Raw genomic sequence first — 13054 nt, forward strand, 5'->3', positions numbered from 1 at the left:
AGCTTACCCATTCATTTGGCTACATGATTACGGTTTCTTGTCTTGAAGAGAACGTTCTTCTCTTCAAGGGCAAAGACTGAAGATGTCTGCTCTAAGTACAACTGTCCTTGACGTAAAATGTGACAGGCACCTTTAAAACGACTATTTGTTACTAAAGCCACAGAGAGTCAGAGGGGTGCACACTTGCCAAAAAACTTAATATTATTTCCCACTTAGGGAAAAATGATCGGGGAGGGCTTATGTTGTTTTTGGTTTCTTTCTTCCTGAGCCTTCACTTGGCTTTGCAATACTTCAAATATCCTTCCTGAACAAGGAAAGTCAGACACACAGCAGGCAGTTGCTATTACCAACTGCAGATTTTTATTAGAACAAGCTTTTTCATAGCTGTAAGCAGAATGTTAGAATTCATTAAGGTCACTCATGTCTTTTCTCTACCAGAGAGAAGATGGAGGAGGGAGAGAAACCCCTTACATACGTCTAGGGTCAGTGGAGCAAAGCGTTTCAGCAAATGATTCATAGAGCCTGTAGACATTAATGAATTAGGCACCTGAGGGCAGGGGAGTGGGGTGAGGTATGTCAGCAAAGACCAAGGAGTCCCAGTACCCCCTGCCCTCCCAACCATCTCCCTGCTTCAGAACCCTTAGCATCCCTTCAAGCCCAAGCAGGTGGACACAGGGCATTCATTATCTCCATTTAGATCCCAAATGATCCACTAAAATGTCATGCTCAACCCCCACCCAGACTGATCAGAAGACAAATTACAATTTATCAGCTTGTCATAGCCCTTCCGCTAAATCAGACCCCAGTGACAACCAGATTCATGTAAATGCCCGTGTGATGTGGGCTCTTTGGAAATCAACTGATGTGAATCACAGCAGTGCCACTCCATCCAGCAACCATGGTTTTGCTGGAACCTCCAGGGCCAACTTCGTGGAGAGAAATTATTTTTTAATGGCCATTGGGCAGGACACTCCAGTGCCCCCAAGGCCACAGTAGCCATCTGGGTTCTTGCTCAGGTACTGCTGGTGGTAGTCCTCGGCATAGTAGAACTCCTGGCCCTCTCGGATGTCAGTGGTGATGGGGCCAAAGCCATTTTTGGCAAGAACCTGTGGAGAGAGAGGAAGAGACCTCAGGACCCAATGCTGGACACAGGACTCCTGAGAAGGAGGGAGTGTGGCCAGCAGGAGGCACATGGCTTAGGTCATGTGCCGGTGCTAACCTTCCCTGGTAGATAATTCTACGTGGATACTTATCGATCTGCCTTGGTGGATTGGGACTTGAAATTGAGTATTGAGTCAGAGTCTAAAGTATTTTCTTTTTATTATGTGCGTGTGTGTGCACTCGCGTGTGTCATGCACACGTGCAAGCACTATAATACATGTGTGGAAGCCAGAGGACAACTTGTGAACATTAGTGTTCTCTCTCTACCAGGGGACCAACCGTGATGATTGAACTTAGGCTGCCAGGCTTGGCAGCAAGTGCCCTGACCTGCTTTAGAGTCTGTGGTCAAATGTTTCGTTTGTATCATTTATATTCTGCTCACGGCCCCCCATACCTGACAGGAGTCCTGCTTTTTGATGGCAGCTCCAAACCTCCTCCAGGATAGCAGCAGAGCCCTGTGGCTCCCTGGTTTCCCAGGAGGAAAGAGGACCAGCAAGACAGGTAAGCCAGGGTCTGTGTCCCCAGCCCAGGGACAGGCTCCCCCCACTCCCACCGCATATAGAGAGTTGTGCTCTGAGCTCTGGGCCAGGAACCTGGAGATCCTAGTCAGAGGAGGACGTGACCTGTGGGCCTGAGTCAGCCCATCACAGCCCTCGGTGACCTAGTTTAAGTCTTGGTGGCATCTGCTGCCCAGGCAGGAAACACGTCAACACAAGTGGGGGAGGAGAGCCGAGCTATTTGGGGCAGGAGACAGATTAGGAAACAGACATGACTCCCCGTGGAGTGCAGGCCTGCCTTTTTCCCTTTTGGATTTCAGCTGTGTTCCTATTCTATCTTGTTGCCAGTTGCCCTGAAGTATTGGAGCACCAGGCATTAGAAACTCACTCTCAGCGCTGAGTCCGGAGCAGCCCAGCCTGTGCGTGGACGAGAGTGCTGGCCAGGCTACGATGTCTGCTCTATCTGAGATGAACCCCCAGACCTCCGGTCAGTGGACCCACCTCTGTCCTCATGCCACTCGCTGATGCAGGCCTTTTCTGCTCCGCCCTCTTAACCAGGAGGCAGATTCACCTGGCTTGGAAAGAGCGAGGATCGGTGTCCCTTGTCAAAGCATGCAGCTGGACCACACAACACAGAGGCAGCCAGGTTTTTGGTTTTGTTTTGTTTTTGTAGGAGTTAGAAATGAGAACAAGGAACCATTCTAAACCCATTTAAACGTTTTTTTTAAACTAGCAATTATTGAGAGTTTACTATGTGCCAGACTCTGGGCAAAGACTTCATGTGCTAATTTCCACCTCACAGCCGCCACCAAGGGCAAGTTTTATTGTCATCAACCATATAAAAGTGTGTGTGAGATCATGTGTCTCGATCCCTGACATGCTCGGGTGGCCTGGGACCACAGAGGCAGAATGTCTGAGACCACACTGCCCAGATTCTAGTGTCAGCACCCACCCACTTTCTGTCCTCCTCAGGAGAAACCAAAGTAGGATCAAGTGGCTGACACAGAGAAAGGCTGAGATTTGCAAGGCGTAGTCATTGGGATGGGTACAGGTGCCTGCAGAGAGCTCACATGTGACTCTGGCACAGTTTCTCCTGGCCACCTCTGAGGGCCTTTCGTCCTGGGCCATTGAGGCCTCGTGGCAATAAGTTCCTGTGGTTCAGTGATGACTCTGCATGCTAGAACCTAGTGTTTCTCCAGGCCTCTGTTCTAACTGCCCTTTAAAGGAGCCTGTGAACACTAATTCTCTCTGTCATCTCCATCTCTGGAATATCTTGAAAGTTCTCCGTTCCATGCTAGAACCCCAGCTAGCTCGCTTTCTGGTACCAGAGTTTTCCGAGAAAGGGAGCCTCCAGAGGATGAGCCCTTGGGCGGGCAGCTGCTGGCATCAGTGAGGGGTGACCTCACTGCAAGGAGGATGGGCCAGTGTCCTGGGTGTGTGGCAGTAAACAGGCCATCAAACCGTCACCAGCATCCTGCCGTGCAGCTGGCTCTGGGACACAGGGTGGTGGTAAGGACAGAATATTACAGTAAAGAGCACCCCCAAGTCGTGAATATCCCATCTGCTTCAGGTGGCAGAGAGCTCACAGAAAGAAAAAGCTAAGTTCAGAGTTGGACATTCTTGGCCCTGGGCAAGCGAGGGGGATCTGATCTCTGTGAGTATGACAGCTAGCTCTGCCTTCTGTGGCCATGTCTACACGAGAGTCAAAGGCATTCACACCTCCTCGGTCTCCACCCAGAAATGCACACACGTTTGACCTCAGAGAGCTCGGCACTCTCACCGGGGAGGCGTCTGCCTAGAGAGTGTTTGCTCTGGGAAGGGGGCTCCTGTTTTGACCTCAACTGTACTGCCATGCTGTGATCAAGGGGGAGAGGATAGGGAGTCTTCTGCTCCCTTCCCCCCTTCCCAGGTCACCCAGGCCTGTTCTTTGCCTCCTTTGGATGGGTCTGCTCTTGGGAAGGTGGACAGGGCCTGGCCCCTCCTCCTCCACTGCCCACCCATATCCTCTTTTCCACAAATGATGGTCCTTGTATGAATGAGTGGCCAGGCCAAACTCAGAGCCTTCGGAAAGTTTGTTAGGCTGGACTATGAGGAGAGGCCTCTCTGGACCCTCTTGTCCTCAGAGGCTACCCTTCCCACCTAGGGCACACCAGCTGAGCAGTGCTGGCGAGCAGGGGGAGGGAAGAGGGACCCAGGCTCAGGCAGTACCAGTTTCGGCCACAAGATGGCAGGAACTTCACTCGTAAAACCTCTTAGAAGCAATAGGAAACAACTATCAGGAGACAGACTGCGGGCCACCTCCTTTTCCTGAACCCCACCCATCCTAGGACTGGCTCTTCCTTCAGGCCCTACCAGCCACCTCTTGGCATTGAAATGGGTCCTGGGCAGGAAAACTGATGAGGTTGGCTCAGATCTGCCAGGCAGAAGGTCCTGTGCTGGACAAACCCCTGTTCCTGACTCTTAGGCAGCCCCAGCCTGGTTCACCGGGTGCAGCTCTTCCTTGGCCACAGGCCTCTGCCAGGACCAGTTAGTTCTTCAGGAGGAGGGAGCCATCTGGCTGGACCGCTCCCTTCCCATCTCCCATCTCAATGACTGCGAAACGTTGTCTCAGCAGCTCAAGTGGTTTGTGTTTGTTCTTTCTCCTCTCCTCTCCTCTCCTCTCCTCTCCTCTCCTCTCCTCTCCTCTCCTCTCCTCTCCTCTCCTCTCCTCTCCTCTCCTCCCCTCCCCTCCCCTCCCCTCCCCTCCCCTCCCCTCCCCTCCCCTCCCCTCCCCTCCTCTCCCCTCCTCCCCTCCCCTCCTCTCCTTTCCTGTCTTCTTCCTCCTCCCCTCCCCTCCCCTCCCCTCCCCTCCCCTCCCCTCCCCTTCCCTCCCCTCCCCTCCTCTCCTCTTCTCTCCCCCCCCCCTTCCTGGTGTTGTTTGTATGTAAGTGTATGTTGTAAGGAGAAAAATCTAACTAGAAAACCCAGGTTGGAGCGACACCAGTCTGCTTTCGTCACAATCCTTCCCTTTCCCTTATCTGCTGTGAGCCAGGAAGCCTCCCAGGCCTTCCTTCTCCTGCAGATCCCACTGGAAAGAGCTTTCCTGTCTACCCAGTGAGTACTGGACCAGGCTCGCTGCTCTCCCGAGGGTATGAGGAGGCACAGTAAGTGTGCCACCCTGCCGTGTCTTCACCCTGGAGGCAAGTCAGCCCACCCCTCACCCTCCTGAAGGAGCCCCACTGACCCCCTCCACGGACTTCCTCTTCTGTATCTGAATAGATCCCTATGCACAGGCGACAGTGAGGTGGAGGCCTTCTCCCGGACCGCAGTGACCTCAGGCCCAGACAGATGGCCTCAGCCCCTGCCGCACCTGTGAGCACCACAGAAGCAAGGAAGTATCCAGCAGAGGCACAGTGGGCCCATCTGACCTTCAAGGCCTGCCTTTAATAAAATTAACAAGTATATGTGCTCATTCTGCGTGCTGCAGCCGTTCTAATAAGCTCATCATTAGTCACCGACATTCCCCAAGTGCCCAGCATACTTGGCACACGGCATGGAAACCGCCCGCTCCTCCATCCCCAGGAAAGCTGACCAGAGACTCCTCAGCTCAGGCCATGTGGAGCAGCAGCAGGCCCAGCTAGAAATAGGTGCAGCCCCAGAGCCGGTGCTGACCTCAAATGTGCAGGCACATCCGATCACTGACAAGCTTTTTCAAAACAGATGACCCTAATCCTGGTCACAGTCTGAGGCGCTTACGAGGAGAAGCAGGTGCATTGGTTCTAAGGAAACCCTCCAGGAGAGAGAGAGAGAGAGAGGGTACCTGGAGCTCAAACCCCTCACCCTTCTGCTACTGAAGGCAACGTGAAGTTAGATCCAAACCCCATCTCTACCGACCAAAAGAATTTAGGCTTAAGTGTTAGATTTTTACGTCGTTATTTGTAAAAATATATATATATTTAATCAGTGCTCACGTGAACATTTTAATAGCATGAAACCAGCTTTCTAGAACAGAAGTTCAGTTTGTGATCCTGTGTCCATAGGAAACTGGGGTCTGATTTCCAGGAGGCTGACCTCTCTTTAGCAGGACAAGGAGGAGGTTGGGGCGCAACTCCTCAGACTTCCCTCTAGTGGCGCAGGGAGCTTGAACCAGGTACACGATCTGACCGGTTCCTATCTTCCTTCCCCTCTGAACCTAGAGATCACTTCGCTTTCTTTCAGATCCACTTCTACTGAATTCTGTACTATGGTGCGTCCTTCACACACACACACACACACACACACACACACACACACACACACACACACACACACACAAACACACACACACAATGGTTTAGTCTCCAGGTGGCTTCCAGACGACCAGAATGCCCATATCAAAGTGTCTGAGGAGCAGAGTGGGGAGATGGGTCTGCGGATAAAGCACTTGCCACAGAAGCATGAGGACCACAGTTCCGATCCCAGAACCTGTGATGCCAGCACCAGGGAGAAGGAGACAGGGGTCCTGGGGCAAAATGGCTGGTGAGTGTACCTGAGCGGCAACTCTGGATTCAACTGGGAGAACAAAGTGGAGAGTGTTTGAAAAAGACACCCTATGTCAACTTCAGGCCTCCACACATATGCACACATAAGACTACACACATGGAAACTCATGCACATGCATGAGCACATGCCACACACAAAAGAGAAAAAACAGTCTGGAGGTTCAGAAGCAGTTGGAATGTCTTTTCGGCAAAACGGCTAGAAACAAGAAAGGCAGTCACTGTCCGTTCTGAGTCCAGCAGAGGGGTCTGCATGTCTGTGGTACAGTCTGGTACAGAGCAGGAAGGCCAATCAGTTAGGGAGTGGGCCTGCCTGCGGGAGTGGTGTAGCCACAGGAGAGTGACTGATTTGCAAGAACAGGGAGTCCACCCAAAGGAGGGCGCTGTACCCATGAGTCAAGCAATCGCCATGGCACATGGAAGAAGGACAGGTCCCCAAGGTCACAGACAATGACAGGAGACTGCTGGTATCCTGGGGAGGCTGAGTTAGAGTGCACGGACCCTCCTTTGCGGTTTGAACCCTCAGTAGGGAAAGCAGAAGAGGAGGTGATACACTTCCATCTAATTCTGTCTTAAATCTAAGAGCCGTCTACGCGACTCATCGGAGGACTTGGCTTCTGAGAACACGCTGCACTCTTGCTTGTTGTCCTTCCCCAGATCTGCAGTTTGGCCACACAACTAAATGGCTTTCATGACTATTCCTCCATCCTCTGCATCCTTGAGGGGACTCCCAAAGCCTTCGGACCCCTTGGCTTGCAAAGCAAAGCGACAGATACTACCGGCGGAGCTCTGTCTCTGCACAGAGGGGAGGGGAGGATGGGAAGACCTCAGTTGTTTGTTTAGCCAGTGAGGATCCGAAGCACCAGTGTGTGGACTATGGCCACAGCTTGTTCAGAACCAGACCTACTGAAGTGGACCCTGCATTTAAAAATGACCACCAGGGGGCCTGGGGAGATAGCTCTGCTGGCAAAGTACCTACCACGTAAGAAGCACAAGGACCCGAGTGTGATCCCTGAACCCACGTGAAAAAGTCCAGTGTAGTGGCCCATACTGTCAACGCAGGCACTGAGGAGGTAAGACAGATGGATCCCTGAGGCCCCCTGGCTAGCCAGCCATGCCTACTTGGTGGACTCCAGGCCAACCAGAGCCTTGTCTCAAAACCCAAAGTGGATGGCGGCCAAGAAATGATACTCAAGGTTGTCCTCTGGCTCCCACATGTACACCTGCACACACACGGGCATAGATACACAGAAAAAGAACCTGTAGGGGCCCATGCGACAGTGACAATCTGAGGAACTCTGCCCTTGGGGAGGCGTGTGGCAGATAGTGGCAGGGGTCTGCCAAGCCCCTCACCCCCTCCTGAACTCAGGCTGCCCGTGATACTTGCCTTGACCAATGAACTACTGTGACTCAAACTAACTTCTGGTTTCCGGGTGGAACGTATGAAGCAGCCGGGGCTTTGTCCCTTTCCCCTCCTGGCCACAGTGACCAGAAGTGTTCCTGCTAGGGTCAGATCCACATGCGGGGGCTGGGGTGAAGACATCTGGGGAGCGGTTCTCTCATACAGGGTATCTCGCCTCCGCTCTAGTCCCCCATCTGCGGTGCTGCTGAAAGCGTTGGGGAGACGGGAATGGCCCGGCCTTCTCTTCTCTGTCAATCAGCTTCTACCTCCCCAGCTCCACTTAGCTGGCTGCATAACGGTTGTGATACATGGGCTACAAGCGGCGGGTATGGTCATAGTAGGACAACTGATGGCCCTGGCTTGTGGGCCCTCAGAGTGGCCCGCAACTACAGAGCCTCAAGTTACTGTCACAGATGCTGTGCTAGGTGAGGATGCAGGACCAAGAAAGACAAAGCCCCCTGTGTTCCAAAAGCTTGTGGTTTAGGAATGCATTGGACCATGTGATGAGGATAGGCCCAAGAGTACCACTTATTAGCTAAAGTGTATCAAAACAGAATGGCAGAGATCTGAGAGCTTGCTGGGGGAAGGTCCATAATTCTGCCTAGGATGGCTCCCATAGCATCTAAGGCCCCTCCTCATCCCCTGGGTGACCTGTGCATCAGGTCAGAGTCCCACGACAATGGATATCTACCTTGAGGCAGAGGGAAAGTTCCAAATGTCTGAGATGCAAAGAATGCCCTTTGAGGGTGTGGAGGTGGAGAAGGTCATCCAGGTTAGAGGGTGTGTCATGGAAGGAGGACTGAATCTGAACTTTGTTGGGGCAGCCCTGGTGGCACGAAGGGCTAATGGGGATGTTATGACCGAAGGCAAGGAAGGAGGAGATGATCGTGGATTTGCAGTGTTCTGGAAGGTCTGAAGGGAGAGAAAGGCAAGCCCTGAGCTGTCAAGGATAAACAGGAAATGGTTTGGCCCAAGAGGAAACCCAGGAGAGAATGCCTGGGAGGGCAGGAGGAGACTGCCCCAGAGGTGGGAGGTCTGACAGTCTACTTCCACATGCCCACCTGAGTACTCAGCTCTGCCCTGAGTTCCCCCACCTCCCTGTAACACAGTGGCCTAAAGGAGCGTGCCACAGGGGCAAAGGGGCCGCCTGAACTTAGGAGAAGGTGGCCGGTGCCTCTGAGGTGTCCCTGCTTGTCTGCAGCAAGGTCTGTAAGTGACTGAACTAAAGTGGGGACCCAGAGGAAGAGGATGGCCCTCTCATGTTTCCCAGGGGCATCTAGATAGTCCAAATCCCTTCTCTACTGGCCAAGCCCTGGGCCTGAAAGGAGTGTCCTCCTGCGGGGTGCCAGAGGACAAGGCTCAGAGTTGGATGGCTGGGATGTTACAGGCTGTGCATTCCACCTCTAACCCCTCTTACCAACCATGGGACCAAGGATGGAAGACTTCTCTGGATTTGATCTCGCTATTGACATCTGCTGGTTGTCACAAGGACTTCAGATGACTTCATCCTTGAGTCAGGTTTCCTTTTGTGGCTTTCAGCTGTGTGAGAACCCCCGCCCCTCCTCTCTGCCCTCCTTCCCCTTTCTCCCTCCTGCTTTATGTATCTTTAGGGATTATGATCTGCTTTTCCATATCTGCAGTCAATTAAGAGCAACCTCTGTTTTTGTGTGTTCCTAGCATTCATTACACAAAAGAAACCACTTCTCGCTTTCTCAGAAGAGCCAAGGACACTGGTTTTCACCTTGGGGATGAAATGCAGATTTCATTAAAAGGAAAGATCCTTCATCCCAAGAGACTGACTAGAAAAAGGACTCAAAGCAACATGACCCCTGCTGGAGCTCAGAACTCACATTAGAATCTCAGCATTTCCAAGACTGGTCCCAGTTTGTACAGTACAGAGGGGTCAACTGTGCTGCTTGTCCACAGGCCTTGGGGACCTTCCCGGGATTCAGAACTTTCAGCCGTAAAGTGAGGAGGGTCTCGGGTCACAGGACAGTTAAAGACTCTCGTGTCCAGCTGTTGCATGGATTGGTTGGTTGCTCCTACCCATCTGGGTCTTTGTTTCCCCAAGTGTGAAATGAGACAGTTAAACATGGAGAAACCCCTCTGAAACCTTCTCTGACTCATGTCTTCCAGAGCCCTAGAGCTTACAGTTCAGCAGTTGGTATTGCTACAGTTTACATCTTGAATATTCTCTAAAAGATCTCAAGTTGAAGAACCTGGTCCTCAGCCTAGAGGGCGATGGACCTGGTGGGACCCTTAGAAGGTGGGATCTACTGGGAGGAGCTTAGGTCATTGGCGGATTACCCTGGAAAGGGCGACTGTGACCCCAGCTTCTTCCTTTCATTTTTTCCCTTTCTGGACACCATACGCTGGAGTCCTAAAACCACAGACCAAGCAAGGACGACTGAAAGTTCTGAAGCCATGCACGACGATCAGCCTGCAGTGTTTCTCTTGACTCTCTGTATTCTGTCAGTGACGGAAGCTGGCTATTCTTAGAGTTGTGCAACCATCTTTTGCCCGCTCTTGCTTCTTTTTGACTCCTGGACTAGAAATTCTCCGTTGATGATTTGTCCTCGAGCTCGCTCTTTGCTTCTGCCAACTCAGCCCCTCCGTCTAGAGAAGTTTGTCATTGAAGGTGCAGCTTGGACTCTCCACCTGGTTCTGTGTCCTTCCAAAATGTCAATTTGGTTCTTTGTTTTATAATTTTTTTCCCTTTACTTTTGAGACAGGGTCGCAATACATTGCTTTTGTGAGCTTAGAATTCACTCTGTAGACCAGGCTGGTCTCAAATTTACAGAGATCCGCCTGCCTCTGCCTCTTGAGTGTTGGGATTAAAGGGGTACACCACCACTTTATTTTTAGTAACACTCGTTTTATAATTTCTGTCTCCTTATTGATATTCCTTTTTGATGAGATACTGTGTCCATATTTTCAGAAATAATAAAACTCGTTTATTTTAATAACACTCTTCAACTGTGCCTCTTCTCCCTGTGGCCCCTGGCTGGTCTCTGCCTACACGTTTAGAAGCCATGGGCCTACTACTTCCGTGCCATCTCTACTTGTGTACAGCACAGGCGCTGTCCATGCTAGACTATTTCCAACTCTACTATTTCTCCTGCTCCGTCTTTGACTTGGGGTCATGATCTGTAGGGTCAAGGGGAGAGCTCCCTTCCACAGGCACAAAGCATTGCACCAGGAAAGGAAGGGGAACAGGTTCCATCCACGCATGCGTGCTCATGGATGTGATGCAGGACAGGAAATCAAAAGAAGGGCAAGCAGGTGGAAGTTTTGAATCTCTACTTCCCAGAGGGAAATGGAGCTGGTATTTGGGCACTGGCTATTTTAGAAGGCTGGTAAATGATTTTGAGGAGAAAGGATTGAGCCCAAAGAGCACACAATGGCCTGGGAAGAAGTTCCTCTCCTGGTGGGGGAGGCAGGTTAGAGCTCGGTGAGGGACAGAATTGTACCTTGAACAAAGTTAACTTCTGTCTGAGATAAAGTCTTTGGGTGACCTCTCAGAGGCACCCTCAGAAGAACAGATCAAAGTCTGTCTGGGCTGGGGACTTTGAGCCTCTTTGCCAGTGGCTAATCTTTCCTGCTCTTTGATGAGATTCCTAGGAAGGGGGCTTAAGAGAATGACATTTCTTTTGCAAGAACTTTCCTCCCTCTGGTGAGGGAACTTCAGAGACAGCCCTTCCCTGGGTGCCTGGGGTGGGGACAAAAGAAGGTTAGAGAATCCTTGCTTCTGAGGCAGCATCCACACCTTCGAATATCTTCCATTCAAAAGCACAGAGCATGCCAAAGCATTGCACTTCTGGAGTATTCTTTCCTGAACCCAAACAGCGCCTCTTTAGGCATCTGTGTCTTCAGGTTGCTCGTCCATTTCTGTTCTCCAGTGTGGGAGGCTATCACGAAAAATGCTGCCACAAGTATTTGAGAACGCAAGTCATATCTCTCTTGGGTAGAAATATGGGGGTGAGTCTGCTGAGTCACGTGATGTTAATGTGCATTCGACTGGGTAAGAAGTTTCACAATGCTTTCCCCAATTGGCAGTGCTAGTTGGACTTCTCACCTACAATGTTTGAGAGTGGCCCTGGCCCTCATCCTTGCCCTGGGAACTGTCAGAATTCCTAACGTATTCATCCTAACTGCAAGACAGGGAACACCAAGTTAGCTTTCATTTTCATTTTCTTAATAATAACAATTTTGGACACATCTCAATGTTACTATTTGCCCTCCATATACCTTCTTTTTTTTCCCCCCCCCATATACCTTCTTAGGTGAGATGTCTATTCAAATATTTGTGTGTGGGTGGGTGCATGGGTGTGTACAGGTGCACATGCATCTGCGTGTGCGAGTGCATGTGGAGGTCAGAGGATAGCCTTGGGTGTCAGTCTTCAGGCTCTGTCCACTTTTTTTTTTTTTTTTTAATTTAAGAGACAGGGTTTTCTTACTGGTCTGGAATGTACCATAGTCTAAGCTGACTAGCTAGGGAGACCTAGGGATCCACCTTTCTCTGGTATTACAAATGTCACCCTCATGTCTAGCATTTTTTAATGTGGGTTCTGGGGATCAAACTCAGGCCCTTGTGCATCTCTCCAGCTCTCTCCAGCTCCTTTCTTCCTTTCTTTTTCTCAAGACAGTGTTTCTCTGTGTAACCATGGCTGTCCTGGAACTCACTGTAGACTAGGCTGGCCTTGAACTCAGAAATCCACCTGCCTCTGCTGGGATTAAAGGCATGCATCACCATACCTGGCTTTTGTTCATTTCTTAGCTACTTGGTTGGCTTTCACTGTTGACCTTTGCACAGCTCTAGGTATAGTCTAAAGCTGTATGTTGATATCCACGTATAACATCTGGCCCCAAGACTCTAGCATGATCCCACTGAGCTCTTTGCTTCTATACCTACAATACAATGTTTCTATTGTACACAGTATCTCTATCTATGTATGCATCTATCTGCACATACACACACACACACACACACACACACACACACACACACACACAGAGAGAGAGAGAGAGAGAGAGAGAGAGAGAGAGAGAGAGCCCGCCCTTTGGTTAATTCAGGAAACATTTTTTCTCTGCCCCTCTTCAGACTTGACCAGTTATAGCCCCAGAAACTTAGAAACTCATTTTTTAATGAGTTGGATTAAATTAAGAAATGCATGAGAATTTTTGAGTGGCAAATCAATCACATGTTCCCATAAGCTATCAAAAAAAATGCACCACTATGTGTTAATAAAGGCTGTTCGCTGTTATTGGTAAATCTCGCCTTCATTAAGAGTCAAAATGTTGCTCAGCACAGCCATTGCTTAAAGTGTCCTATGCTCTGGAGAAATGCAGCCTCCATTAAGAGTCCTGTGCAGCAATTTCAAGTGGGCATTTCTGTCTAGCAGATATGGAACACAATGAAGGCCAAGTCCAGGGAAAATTACCAGGGTACAGTGCACACACAGCCCTGCCCAGAGGTG

The 13054-nt window shown here is 50.6% G+C and overlaps 1 protein-coding gene across 4 annotated transcripts in view; it reads right to left on the reverse strand.

The window, feature by feature from the left end:
* Nucleotides 1-337: 337 nt before the first annotated feature.
* Msra (methionine sulfoxide reductase A) overlaps nucleotides 338-13054 on the reverse strand; it is a 333253-nt gene continuing 320536 nt past the window's right edge. For all 4 annotated transcript variants that reach the window (XM_006988796.4, XM_016007236.3, XM_042285014.1 and 1 more), the window contains exon 6: nucleotides 338-1106. In XM_006988796.4, coding sequence (XP_006988858.1) covers nucleotides 942-1106 — 165 coding nt within the window. In that variant the 3' untranslated portion in view covers nucleotides 338-941. The remainder of the gene's footprint in view (nucleotides 1107-13054) is intronic.

The sequence above is a fragment of the Peromyscus maniculatus genome, chromosome 9, assembly GCF_049852395.1.
Source record: "Peromyscus maniculatus bairdii isolate BWxNUB_F1_BW_parent chromosome 9, HU_Pman_BW_mat_3.1, whole genome shotgun sequence".
Classification (NCBI taxonomy): Eukaryota; Metazoa; Chordata; class Mammalia; order Rodentia; family Cricetidae; genus Peromyscus; species Peromyscus maniculatus.